The sequence below is a fragment of the Chenopodium album genome, chromosome 1, assembly GCF_948465745.1.
Source record: "Chenopodium album chromosome 1, dcCheAlbu1.1, whole genome shotgun sequence".
NCBI lineage: Eukaryota > Viridiplantae > Streptophyta > Magnoliopsida > Caryophyllales > Amaranthaceae > Chenopodium > Chenopodium album.
In genome coordinates, this window is record NC_137834.1 from 2,677,668 (window position 1) to 2,691,842 (window position 14,175).

Here is a 14,175-nt window from a genome sequence, read left to right on the forward strand (position 1 = left end):
TTTATTGATAAAAGTTACTTAAAAAATTGTAAAAGAAACCTTCAATTTGATAAAAAATGACCCCTGATGTAAAGTAAATTACTTTACAACGGATATATACAAAAGTTATTCATAGTAAAGTCTTTAATCATGTATCATATAACTATAATTCATATGCAAATAATTACCAAAAATAACATGAGAATTGAAGTAATTATTTAGACAAGAAATCTAAGAATCGGCTCTTAATTTGCAAAAGAAAAGTTTGAAAATAGATGATGATGACAACTTGAAGGCGACTTAGAAGAATTTTAGGTTGTGCTCAAAAAGAATGTTGAGACTATAAAGAGATCATGTAAAAAAGTATACCTCACTCAAATGGAACTTTTGCAGTTTACCCAAAACAAACCTTCTCAAAAAACTTCTTTAACATTTACTCTGTATGATCTTAGTCATTAGCACAGCTAGATATGTATATGTGCATAAACGGAAGAAGTGGAGACTAGATCATGTATATGGTAGTTTTGTGGACTTTAGGGCTTAGAAGTATTTTTAGAAGATAATCACGGTATTGTACCCTCTTTATTCCACTTCATTTCCAAATTAATTTCAACACGATAGTAAATACAAACTTAAAATGTAATAAGAATTAATAGTGTATGATATATGTGACAAGTCAGTCAAATGAGCTAAAAATCTAAAATGCATTCCAATTTCTATAAGGTGACCTCATATCGTCTCTAACACCTCCTTAAATTTCGAATATACTTAATTTGATATTGTATGTAGTAGTTTTTTTTTAAAAGCATGCATACGTTCGATGTATGTGTATGAACATATCAATGTTAATGTAAGTATACGTAGTATTACACACACAAGTACGTATGTGAATGATATTAGTCCACATTTATTACCTACCTAGTCTGTACCTGTCATGCAACTAAGATGAATTTAAATTGCAATTAACTTAAACACACACATAACACACTTCTCTTACCTCATCTCCTTTTCTATTTAGCAACTTAATAATCTTGAGCTCTCATTTTTCATAAACCATAGTTGTTTATCTATGAAAACTATAAAGAGTTTTCCCCTTGAGAAGCCATAATTACAGCTTTTAAAGCATCATTTTCTTAATTAATTACACAAATAATTAAGGTGATCATCAACTTACTATGGCGTTGCACACCAGTACTTTATCACTCACAATCGTCGGCATTCTAGGTGATTATAAATGCAATCAAGTTTTCTTCATCTTATCGATTTATTATTATTTTCGCATTTTTTTTTTAATTTCATATATATGTCAAAATACTAACTCATGCATGATCTAATGTTCGATCTCCAAATATGTATCTATAACACTTCTTACTATCAAGGTTTTTTCTGTAACTATTAAAGTATCACGAGTACGTTAACAAAATGATTTACTTTCAAAAATATCTCTATTTGCGTACCAAAGTTTTTATTATAAAAATAAAAACTCATGATATACTTTTCCATAAGTTAATTCATCATTCCATGTGTTTCAATAGTTTAGAGATGACTTAGCTTGAAAAGATATACTCTTATATATGCTCAAAATAATTTTTATGACTTGCCAAATAAATTATTTTTGGTCCCTTCATCTCTAGAATCTTCAAGCTCGTTGTTTAATTTATGGAGTATTTCACCTTTTTATTGGCTTTACTACACACTTTTAAAATCTAAAAGTTGAAATAATAGATGTCAAAAGTACGTAGCATATGACAGTGAAACTCACCGATATATATATTTATAACCATGCAAATTAATTAAGATAATGATATACGTAGCAAGCCACTTTTTAGCTATATCTCAATTTACCCTAAAAAAATTAATCCTTAACAAATTTATTAAAAACACTTCTATTCTATCTCTATTGTAACTTTGTAAGTCATGATACAGAGTAATTTTTAATAATTCATTGTATTTCTTAATTAATTTATATTGCTTAATTTTCCCCTCGTATTATTAATTATGATTATTATGTATATCGATATATTAATAATCAACTAACAATATTCTTCTACTCTTCTGATCATTTTTTCCTCATTCATCCTCAAGGTGGTTACTACATAGGTTGTACATGATTGATGCATGTTTAGGTTTAAAACAAATAAATTCCTTGTATATTTTTATTCTTAGTTTCTTTCTTGTATTTTTTATATGAAAATAACTTTTCATTTTTTTTTTTTTTTTATATACCTAGCACGTTGCTAGCTACTAAATAAACGTTATCTAAAGTTAGTTTCTTGTGAATATTACCATAATAATCTGCCTTCTTAACAAACAAATTATCTTATATACAAGCATAATATAGTTTAGGTCCTTAAATTCCACATGGTACATGAAATTTAAAACAGTGTTAATCAAAGTAAACATCCTTTAAAGTCCCCCTTAATTCTATGTTTCAGGCAACATGATTTCAGGATTAGTATACCTAGCTCCATTGTAAGTTCTCTAACATATATATACTTCACGTCATTGTTACTGTTAAGTTATTAGTCGCGGTATAAAACTTATGTTATGGTAATTAACTTATGTTGCAGGCCTACATATTACAAAATATATAAGAAAAAATCAACTGAGGGGTTCCAATCTGTGCCTTATGTAGCAGCACTCTTTAGTGCTATGCTATGGTTATACTATGCCCTGCTCAAGAAGAAGGAATATTTCCTCATTAGCATTAATTCTGTTGGATGCATAATTGAGACATTGTACATCGCCTTTTACTATGCTTATGCTTCTAGAAGGGCCAGGGTACGTGTCAAACTTATCCCTCTGCCTGATTTTACTTGTCACGTTACTAGTTTAAATCACGCTATCAACTTGACTATTAGTTCTGGATGGAAGGATTGTTAGTTTTGAATGTCGGATTGATTCAATTTAATCTTTATACTCTGTTGCAGATTTTTACAGGCACACTAGTTCTTTCACTCAATTTGGTGATTTTTTCTATGATAGTTCTCATCATTCAACTGAAACTGGGGGAAGGTACAGACCGCGTAAAAGTGCTTGGTATAATTTGTGCTATTGTCTCCATTGGTGTTTTTGCAGCACCCTTGACAATCATGGTAAGAAATCCTCATAATATTCATCATTTTATACCAAAACGCGTATTCTTTTAACCCCTGTACTGTCATACATCTGTGTCTTTCAGGTGAAAGTAATTCGAACAAAGAGTGTTGAGTACATGCCATTCTTCTTATCCTTCTGCCTCACGCTGTGTGCGATCATATGGTTTGCATATGGCTTATTACGACAAGATTTATACGTATCTGTAAGTCATTTATAAACACCATGTTTCGAATAACCCCTTTCAACACTACTCAGCACACTCATATTGTTCTTATCATCAAAATCAGATTCCAAATATTTTTGGATTCGCCTTGGGGGTACTCCAGATGGTATTATATGCAATCTGCAAAAACTGTTGCATCCCCCGGGAATCAGTAGATCAGAGGATTTCAAGTAATCGGACAAACTTGGTTAATGGAAACGCGACAACTACTGATCAGCAAGACAGAAGCAATGAACCCCAAACTGAACTACCAACTGCTGATCCTGCAGTCTGATATCTGAAGGTTCAAACTCATAGTATATACCGCGTTAAAGTAATATGCTCGAGAGTTTTGGCCATGTATTTATTAGGACAAATAGGATCATATGGAGTAAGATCATATGTATCCTACATTTAGTTGCTTCTTTTCCCAACCATTTTTGTTATTGAATGCAACTACCTAATTAACTCACATTATTCTTCTGTATAGAGCCATTTACTTAAATGAATTATGTGAGAAGTTATTACTACACCAGAACGGTAGTATGAGAAAAATAAATACTTCTGAAAAAAGTAAGATAGTTGGGAAACAGGTAGAGATCATAAGATTTGCTTGATTTAGTAAAAACAGGAACAATACCGTAAAATTTTGGTTAAGGTTGAAGAAGTATGTCTCTGCAAGGTAACAGTCGAGTCGTGATAGGAACAATTGTATCTATGATCTATTAAGGTGTTTATTTTTCTTAAGTTTCCCTCGATATCTAAAAGGTCAATAAGAAACAACCTCCTAAAGTTGCATACATCTCTTAACCCCAATGAAGAAAAAAACCCTTCCTTTTTGCACAGTACTGTTGATTCTTTTCTAACTGGTATGTTAGGTTTATATGAAAAATAAGCAAATTTGAGCATCAGAAACAAGGGGATGAGAAGCTCATATATAAGACATAAGAAACATGGATGAATATGATATAGAGTGCTTCAAGCTGCTGTATTATAAGTTTATAACACTCAACAATGGTATAAGTACCAAATCCATTGAGTATTCCCTAAAAATGCAGAACCAAGAAAGAACCTGCCATCCGCAATTGCGGAAAAGAAACAAGCTCAGCAAAATGACTGCATACAGAAATGTTTTTAAAGGAGCCAAAGGTGCCTTTTTTTTTCTTTCTTACCGAAGATATACACTCTGATTCTTCTATGCAATATACCCCCCGTCGTCATCTGATTTCTCCTCATATCTGCCAATCTTGTCAAGTAAAAGGAAAAAAGAAAAGAAAAAAAAAAGGGGAAAGAAACTAACATCAACCATACATGGTGGGCATTTCTGATCCTCCATACAAAGCCTCAACACATTTTTGTAAGTTGGTAAGGCAAAAAAAAGATGAAAACACGAGGGCATAAACCGGTATCTAGTTAGCCTGCCCGAAGCATTTCTGCCTTTTCTGACACTGTACAAGCTGAAGGGTGAATCACCCTTCCATGTTGTCATTTGTGCCTTGAGCACTTTGCCTTCTTTTCTCCCGCCAATTCTCTCCCCACATCTTGGCCTCCGCTACAGCTCTTTCTCTGTCTGAATCCCGATTCAACATCCTAGCGGTCTCTTTTGGGGAGTCGTCCTTTTCAGACCCACCTTCCAAATCCAAAGTTTGTCGTCTCTTTTCCCTCCAATTTTCACCCCACATTTTGGCCTCAGCAACAGCACGTTCTCTATCTGAATCCTTATTCAACATTCTGACTGTTTCTCTTGGGGAGTCATCTTTCTCTGAGCCTTCTAAGTCCCACTTTCTCCCTGAACCAGCACCATCTTCACTCCTTGCAATTCTTCCACCATTCTCATCTCTGCTCCTATCTTTCATAGTTGGATCATATGCTTGGTTAGCCAGATAAGAGAGTGCCGTCACAACATCTCCAATAAGGGGTCGAGCAGCTGCATTTTCTTGTATGCACATGGATGCAACAGCCAGAGCTTGGTAAAGTCCTCTTGTTGGAAATCTACTTTGTAACTGAGGGTCTGCCAATTTCAAGAACTTTCTGCGGTCATTGAACAAAGGGCGTGCCTGCACAAATAAACAATGCTCAATTGCTAGTCGACAATAAAAGAGCTAAAAATCTAAAATGATACTCTGCAAAAGGGAAGAATTCGCCACAAACCACCTCTAATTTTTCAACTTTTCATTAAACTACTCATGTTGTTTAAGAGCAAAGCACCTAGCAGCCAATTTCCCAATTATAAAAATAAAAAAAATGGCTGGTTATTAGCAACAAGTGAAGCATATCACTGTTGTATAAACATTGGTGTAATTGAGAGGTGGTTTAAGACAAATTACTCCTACAACCAAAAATCAACTAATACGAGCTAAATAGCAACTTCAGTGGGAACTTTACAGGACCATCATCTTACCCATGCTACAAGGTTCTGCTCCCCATGAGGACGATCACTATCAATGGCTCGGCGACCAGTTATCAGTTCTAAGAAGACTACTCCAAAACTGTAAACATCCGACTTCACAGTCAGTTGTCCTGTCATAGCATATTCAGGGGCACAATAACCATAAGTGCCCATCACCCTAGTAGAAACATGTGACTTGTCACCAGTAGGTCCTAGTTTAGCCAGCCCAAAATCAGAGAGCTTTGGATGGAATCCATCATCTAATAATATGTTAGATGACTTGAAATCTCTGTAAATAACGGGAGGGTTTGCTTTATCATGGAGGTACTCCAAACCTTTTGCTGCTCCAGCAGCGATTTTCATCCTGGTATTCCAGTCAAGCGGTTCTTTATCAGGTGGAAGATCTACAAGGACAAGGTTAAACTGTCGATCAAAATTCTAAAAAATTTCTTCCAGTAATATCAGATGGAAAAAAGTGGAGTTTTTCATGGCGATGTGCACACAGCTCATAGGTTCTACAGACATAACCTAATTGTAGTTAAGATAACTTTGCATATGACCACTGATTCAGCATTATCATAAAATTTTGAATATAGTTAAAAATCTAAAATACAGTGAAGCAATAAACTGCCTTGCATTGTAGAAGAGCTCCTCAGCAATATTGACACATAATTACTGAATCTATGACACGTTACATATTCTTGAGTGAACAATATCTAGAAACCTACTCCACTGATAATAGTTTGCATATAAAGTAGCAACAAAGAACTGAAACACGACATATACTTTATGCACTGCAAGAGGTTCAAAATCATCAGGTATTGCAATCTGGCTACAGGTATTGTCTACCTTGGCACATCAACATAACGAGTTTGTTCACTAGTAAGCATAAGACCTTGGGCAGCTAGTTTCACATAGCAAGTGATTCAATATAATTAAGATTTTCTGATTATATTCATCTGTTGGTTGAAGCCTTCATCGTCTAATCATTACATTTTTTTTACAAGCATGGCATTCTATTCAAATTCCTTGGTTACATCAACAAACAAACTGATCATAGAAAGTGAAGTGATGAACACTATCCAAGAACCAATTTGAGCAAGAAGAAAGGATGACAAACCAGTAAGATTAGAAATTGTTACCAAAGAGATGATCTTCTAGAGATCCCAGCGCCATGTATTCATATACAAGTAATCTCTGGTCACCGTCAGCACAATATCCTATCAAATTCACTAAATTGTCATTATGTAAAAGACTGAGCATAAGAACCTCTACAAGAAACTCTCTGTTTCCTTGGAGACCATTTCTGTCCAATTGCTTAACAGCAACAACCTGCAAGCAAAACAAAACTGACTATAAATAAGGAACAACATGCAGCTAAGGTAAGTTAAATTAACAGTTAAAATGTCGATAAGATTATTTGAAATATAAGCCCTTGGATTCCATACAAAATCATATCAAGAAAGAGAGCAATATAGTTATAAATATATTAGTTTTACATGGTAGTTCCACAACCATAGAATCAGATTATCAGAATCACGGTCCAAAAACCCCATCAATGCAGAAGATATGAGAAATCAAGACGTATCCGGTCTTGTAGATATGCAATAGAATATAGCATAATAGATTAATCATCAGATATGAATCATCTTATTCCCTTTTCTCCTGCTTCATCAACCCCAAACTCAATCCTAAAGAACATATGAGAAATTACGTAATGAGCACCAATAACCAAGGAAGCAGTACATAAAGAGCAACTCAGACAATGTTTGATAGAATTAGACTTTGATGTCAGTACTTTTAAGTCTTACATATCAAATTTACCTTGAAAGTAGAACAACTTCATAAGCTTCTTGATCTTAGAAAGTTAGAAGTCACCATATAGAGAGATTTATCATTACGAAAATGGTCTCTAAGTTTGTATGATCCACATTTTAGAAATGGTGGATCACAGCAGTAATTGCAAAATCATATTAAATGATTGTCAAGAATTGTTACCTGACCAGTCTCCAGCTGCCCTTTATAAACACGCCCGAAACCTCCTTCCCCAAGAAAGCATTCATCCCTAAAGTTCTTGGTGGCAACTGCAAGCTCGCGGAAAGTGAATGTATGAGCACTACTACTAATATTGGCCATAGGTCCATCATTGGGAACGGATGATTCTCGCCTTGGCCCGACATTGTTTCTTGCTTTCAGCCGATCAGCTCCTGCAGATTCACATTATAATTGGCTAATATAAATCATTTGTTATCATGAGAAACACCAGATTGCAAAACTCTTTTCTAGAGATGCAAAATCGAGTAATACACCAACCTATCAAACAAAGATTCGATCTTTCCACCGCGATGGATAGTCTACCATTCAATTGCAACGAGAATTAATTGATCAGATACTCAAAATTCATCAAGGGACATCTATAATTAGGCATTTTCCTACCTAATGGAACTTACTGAAAATAGTAAAAAGAAGGAATTTTACCAAATTAAGTCATGATACTTATTAAGTGAAACAATCCCAAAAAACTTTATACACTTTCAACAATCCGCACGGTCCAAGAACATTGATTCAGTATATAAAATTCCAAATCCACTAAAAAAGTACCAATTCTTTTGAAATCTTATTCCTTTTTTTCACAGAAAGTAAAATTCAGCTTAATACTACTACAATCATATCATAAATAATCAATCAAAAAGCCAAAAGTTACCAATCTCAATCATAATCAAAATCCGATTAAAAAAAATTAATAATTTTAGATCACAACAATTAACAAATTAATACAATAAAAAATCAAATAAGATTATAGAACTCACCAGATGATAATTTGGAGATATTGGAATTAGAAGAAGGAGAAGCATCTTTGCGATCATCTTTCTCACCAGAAGTTGGATTCAATCTTTCTTCTTCCTTTGATTCAAAACAAGAAAAACACCCCATTTCCCAGTCAAACTATACACACAAAATTCTTAATTTATTTTTACAATAAATAAAAAACCTCTCTTTGATTTCTTGATTCAAACAGAACAGTAATTACCCAAAACCCAGTTCTCAAAATCTCTTCTTTCAATCAATAATAATCACAATCACTAGAAATCATCATAAATCTTTGACTATATAGCATATAACATATACTTTATGAGAGAGAAAATAAGAAGATTTGAAGAGCAAAAGAAGAGAGAGAAAGGCGTGTGGGTGAGTTGCTTCAACTGAAGAAAACTTTGAGAAAGAAAAGAAAAGAAAATAGGGGAGTGTAAAATAAGGGGGGCGAAGGAAAGAAATAGAGAGAATGAAAGAAAGGGTGGTTTATGTAAAAAGTGAGATGAAGAGATTAATCAACCCAAAAATTCACTCTTTCCTGTCTTACTTAGCACATTTTTTACTCCCATAATTTGATTAATCACTTTGACTCAAATAAAATAATATCTCCTAAACAACTATCTAAGATTTATTCTCTGAAATCTAGTTGGAATATTTTTGTAGGCACTTGTATATATAGTTGGTAACTTCTTTAACTTCCTATCTAGGTTAGACTTTATAGGATTGTCTAATTTATGTATTGCACGGGTCATTGTACTGTAACAGAAGAGAGATTGTGCGATATACTAACTAAGTATGAATTTACACCAACTAAAAGATAACAACTACAACACCAGTTTTAATGTTGTGTGCATAAGGCAACACCAATCATAGTATGAGTGTTTAAACTGGCGTAACGAAATCTAGATGCTTACTAAGCCTTTTCCATCCTCTATTAAATATTTCTCTCTCATTCCTCCTTGACAACTTTATCTCGTCATCACCAATATAATTATATATTTATATACACATAGATTAATCAAGATTTAACAAAATTAACGACAATTGTCAGTAGAAATAAGCAACTACGGGCCTGTTCACATTTACTGAATTGACCTGAACTGAACTGATTGGAGCTGAACTGAACTGAACTGTTTGGAGCTTAACTGAACTGAACTGATTGGAGCTGAACTGAACTGAGCTGAAATTAAGTAAATGTGAACATACCCTAAATAGTTGATGATGCTTCCCTAAACCTACTTATGCATGGTGTTATTATGTATGCCTATTTTAACATAATGTTGTATAACTTTGTATCAAATTAGGAGAAATAGTAAACTCATTTTTTATAAAATATGTATGAATTTGAAAGTGATAGTTGATAAAATTGCTTTATTGCACCATATTAAATTTGTAATGTAAGATGTTACTCATTAATATTCGGATATTAAATTAACATGCTTTTCAAAATATCAAATTCAAATGCTAAATATATCAAGTGCAAGTGTTAATTATAATAATTAATTATAGTACCCTAACAAATGTAGTTGTGGGGCTCGCCTCAAGCTAGTTTATTTTTACTTAAATTTAAAAAATAAAAATATAAAAAAATAAAAAAAATATAACTTGGGGGGTGTTGTAAATGAAAGACCATGTTTCTATTGGATGATTTATTCGGAGTAATTCTTTTAATGAATTTGGTAAGTTAGCCGGCACAAAAATTCATCCTGATATTCTAGTAATATCAATAAATGTGTTTATGTAAACCATATAACGTTATTCGTTACTACATATAGGTTGAAAGTTGAGCTTAAAATCTAATTGGAAAAAAAAAAAATCATACATAGTATAATATACCTTGTTGAAGATATTAAAACATAGACCTAATATTGGATATAATGATGGAAACTAACCTAGTGAAATATTAACCGCATAATTTATATTGTGTATTCAATTTTGGTTGTTGTGGTGACACAATTTAATTGGGGTGTTGTAAATGAAAGACCATGTTTCTATTGGATAATTTATTCGGTGTAATTCTTTTAATGAATTTGGTAAGTTAGCCGGCACAAAAATTCATCCTGATATTCTAGTAATATCAATAAATGTGTTTATGTAAACCATATAACGTTATTCGTTACTACATATAGGTTGAAAGTTGAGCTTAAAATCTAATTGGAAAAAAAAAATCATACATAGTATAATATACCTTGGTGAAGATATTAAAACATAGACCTAATATTGGATATAATGATGGAAACTAACCTAGTGAAATATTAACCGAATAATTTATATTGTGTATTCAATTTTGGTTGTTGTGGTGACACAATTTAATTAACAATATATCTATACTTCCCTACCTTATAAAAAGTAGGAGATTGTTCTTAGGAATAGTGCACGGACCATTATACCCCTCAAAATATATGTTTACCTTCTTACCCTCAAGTGTAATTATGTAATTTTTCTTAAGACCAATTAATTAATTAGAAATTAAATGGAGCATGGAATAATAAAGTTTAATATTTTCTATATTTAATGGGGGTTATGCATGGTTCATCAACTACATGAATTAGTCACTAGACAACGAAAGGTTGTTGCTTTATGTGGGCGTTATTTTAAAGTAGCTCAACGTCTCAGCTAAAGTTTAGAACATTGTACAACTACACAATATCCAACACATTTATCGTCTATATGCAAATAGCTTTAATAAAATATTATACATAAACTAGCATAGAACATAGAGAACATCGATAATAATTCTTCTAAAAATGCTAGCAATATCGCGCGCGTTGGAATCCCTAGTAGTATTTAAAAACATAAACCACAAATCTATACTAAGCCACATGTTACCATAATCACTCATATGTCACATGTCACCTCTCTTAATCCTTTCTTTCTAAATTCCCAGGCCATTTTAATATAAAAACAAAATATATAAATAATGTTTGAGCCTTTAATCTTTATGCATTCTAAAACAGTATAACTTACAAATTTTAGTAAGAAAATTAAGTGTTTCATATTCAATATAATTAAAGTAAAACTAATTAGTGTTCATTATATTAACAATAAAATAATTTTTTCATCTCCTAAATTTAAATATAACTTAAACCAATTTGTCATTTCGTTCCCTACAATATCTATGTATATATATACCTAACTAAATTCCACAACAACACCGACACTTTTCAAGAAAAATAACCTAAGTAACAACAACCCGTGTATCGAACGGGTCAAAAGGCTAGTTACTAATATATATGAGATGCATGATAGCTAATTGCAACATTTTACATAAGAGATATTGACATTAGTTACCTTTTAACAAATTGTGTTATATATTTAAATAACAACTTTTTATATATTTTTAAAAAATATAAATATCTTTTTTAAAATTCAATCTTATATTCTATTATCCAATTACACATAACTAATTTAATTACCATCACATTCTAGACTTCTAGAGTGCAAGTTAATTGAATCAACCTTAAAACCCCAAAAGTTTATAAATTCAAATATGTATATATACAATGTGAATTGTTGAATTCTTTTTAATTAGATCATCCAATAATAATCATTCTATAGTCCATATTTTGCCTTCTTTGTTTGGTATTCTCCTATCATGAAAAAGTTTGGAAAAATCGTAAAGAGTTAGATGCAAATAAATATATATCCAATCATTGAATTTCATTTATCATCATATTCATAATTCATTATTGACCCATAAAAGTTGATATACATATTTTGGAGAATGGAAGAAACCACCCACTCTTATGGATCATTTGGTGAATTCACATGCAAAAGTAAAGGGTATATGTAGTAGATAAAAGGATAAGTTTTTACATTATTTCACCAAAATTGTTTTTGATAATTAAATGAAATTTGTTTTTTTTTTTTATTTTCTTTTTTTATTTTAATTCTTCCCCTATGACATCATATTGACATGTTTGTACGTCCTCACTCTCCTCCCATCCATGGAGGTGGGATGTAACTATGCAAAACCAATCTTTGAGATCCTCAAGGGTATTTTGGGGATTCTCTTGTCTGTTGTAAGGGTTAGGATGTCATGTTATGGGTATTTTGGGCATTTTAAATAAGGTATTAGGCATTTTAAATAAGGTATTAAGCATGCTCAATTTGTGCCAATGCACATGGCACTTGAATAATAATTTCGTTCCCTAATAATAAAATAAATTACTACGTAAGTTTTTGCATTTAAAAAATCAATTCTATTTTCTCAATTTCGAGTGCCTAGGGTCCTAATTTTACCCTCAAAGTATTAGAATTAATATTTATACTTTTTTTGCCCGCTCTTTCATTTGTTAATTTTTAATTTCTCTTTTAGACATTTTATACTTTGTATTATTATACTCCCTTACAAAGTTACAAGTTAGCTAAATACAAAGTACTATTTAATCACAAATAATTATTATTATATGTGGCCACTTTACTTATAAGCAACTAGCCTTCTGTCCCGTGTGATACACGGGTTATTCATATAAAATTGTATTAATAGATAAGTGAGGAAATTTCAGTAAGTCATTATAGGGTATAATATGTAATCGGAAACATGATTAAAGAAATTAATATTTTGGAACTTTAATCGAAAAAGAGGCTTAAATAGAAGGTGGAAGGGTTAAAATTAAAGAGAGAATAGAAAAGGGTTGAATTAAAGGGGAGAGATGAAGTGTGTATGAAAGATGAATTATAAGTTTAATGAAAGAATTAAACAAAAATGGTGTAATAAAAAATTAATAGTGTAAGATGACATGTGGCACTATGGTTAGAGAAGTGTAATAGAATGGATGGGGACATGTGTTTTCTTATTTTCTTGGTTATAGTTTTTAAATACTAAGTATAGATTAACTGAGTAGTAATAAGGATTAACTCAACTCAAATGAATAAGTAAGGTTATTTCTTCTTTTTTTTTTAATTAGGGTTACACATAATAGTTACGCATAATAAATTGGGTTTATGAATATTTTGAAATTATATATATATATATATATATATATATATATATATATATATATATATATATATATATATATATATATATATATATATATATATATATATATATATATATATATATATATATATATATATATATATATTAATAAATAAGAGTTACTCTTTTAAATAAATGTGGTCACATTATGTAGCTAACCTGTCTGGCCACACACAAAACTTACTACGGAAGTACGGAGTACTATTTAACTAGTTTATTATTGTAATATATTAGATTCATGTGTTCCTTAATACTCGCAACAAGAATTATTAACAATAACTATAATTTTTCCCGTCCAAAAAAAAAAAAAAAATAATAATAACTGTAATTTTTTACTAATATACAAAAATAAAATATTATTATGTTATACGTTGGATTGTTGCTTTTAACATAAGCAGTTTGACATATATGACGGTTAAAGTGTTACAAGTTCAGGAATAAAGGTATTAATCGAGTAGTATCCACCTTTCTGAAGATGGGTTTATTATTATTATTCATATTCCCCACTATGCGTCAATCAACCAATGACAATATAATTTAATAAATGTTTGGAGCAAACAATACGATATAGGTTGTTTTGCACTAATCTCAATTCCAAGCTTCTAAATGGGAACGAGACTATATTTGATTAACAAAAACATAATTACGCGGTGGTTGACTTCCCACATGATAGTACGATACGCTGCTTGTTTCACGGATATTACCTAA

The 14,175-nt window shown here is 31.5% G+C and overlaps 2 protein-coding genes across 2 annotated transcripts; one reads left to right on the forward strand and one right to left on the reverse strand.

Moving 5' to 3' along the window:
- Positions 1-1,154: 1,154 nt before the first annotated feature.
- LOC145624179 (bidirectional sugar transporter SWEET15-like) lies at positions 1,155-3,575 on the forward strand. Its single transcript, XM_081677523.1, has 6 exons — positions 1,155-1,203; positions 2,415-2,451; positions 2,550-2,760; positions 2,910-3,074; positions 3,161-3,280; positions 3,366-3,575. Exons 1-6 carry the CDS (start codon positions 1,155-1,157, stop codon positions 3,573-3,575), a joined length of 792 nt encoding a protein of 263 aa, XP_081533649.1.
- Positions 3,576-4,249: 674 nt separating this feature from the next.
- On the reverse strand, positions 4,250-8,980 carry LOC145639966 (serine/threonine-protein kinase PBS1-like). Its single transcript, XM_081691284.1, has 5 exons — positions 8,480-8,980; positions 7,668-7,876; positions 6,812-7,001; positions 5,682-6,073; positions 4,250-5,337 (listed from the first exon to the last, which is right to left on the reverse strand). Exons 1-5 carry the CDS (start codon positions 8,601-8,603, stop codon positions 4,750-4,752), a joined length of 1,503 nt encoding a protein of 500 aa, XP_081547410.1. The 5' UTR covers positions 8,604-8,980; the 3' UTR covers positions 4,250-4,749.
- Positions 8,981-14,175: the final 5,195 nt, after the last annotated feature.

Coding starts and splice junctions, on each gene's coding strand:
- LOC145624179 (XM_081677523.1), top strand. CDS start 1,155: ATGGCGTTGCACACCAGTACTTTATCACTCACAATCGTCGGCATTCTA. Junction 2,761..2,909: donor ATGCTTCTAGAAGGGCCAGG/GTACGTGTCAAA, acceptor ACTCTGTTGCAG/ATTTTTACAGGCACACTAGT. Junction 3,281..3,365: donor GACAAGATTTATACGTATCT/GTAAGTCATTTA, acceptor CATCAAAATCAG/ATTCCAAATATTTTTGGATT.
- LOC145639966 (XM_081691284.1), bottom strand. CDS start 8,603: ATGGGGTGTTTTTCTTGTTTTGAATCAAAGGAAGAAGAAAGATTGAAT. Junction 6,074..6,811: donor TCTAGAAGATCATCTCTTTG/GTAACAATTTCT, acceptor TTGTCCTTGTAG/ATCTTCCACCTGATAAAGAA. Junction 5,338..5,681: donor AGCAGAACCTTGTAGCATGG/GTAAGATGATGG, acceptor TTATTTGTGCAG/GCACGCCCTTTGTTCAATGA.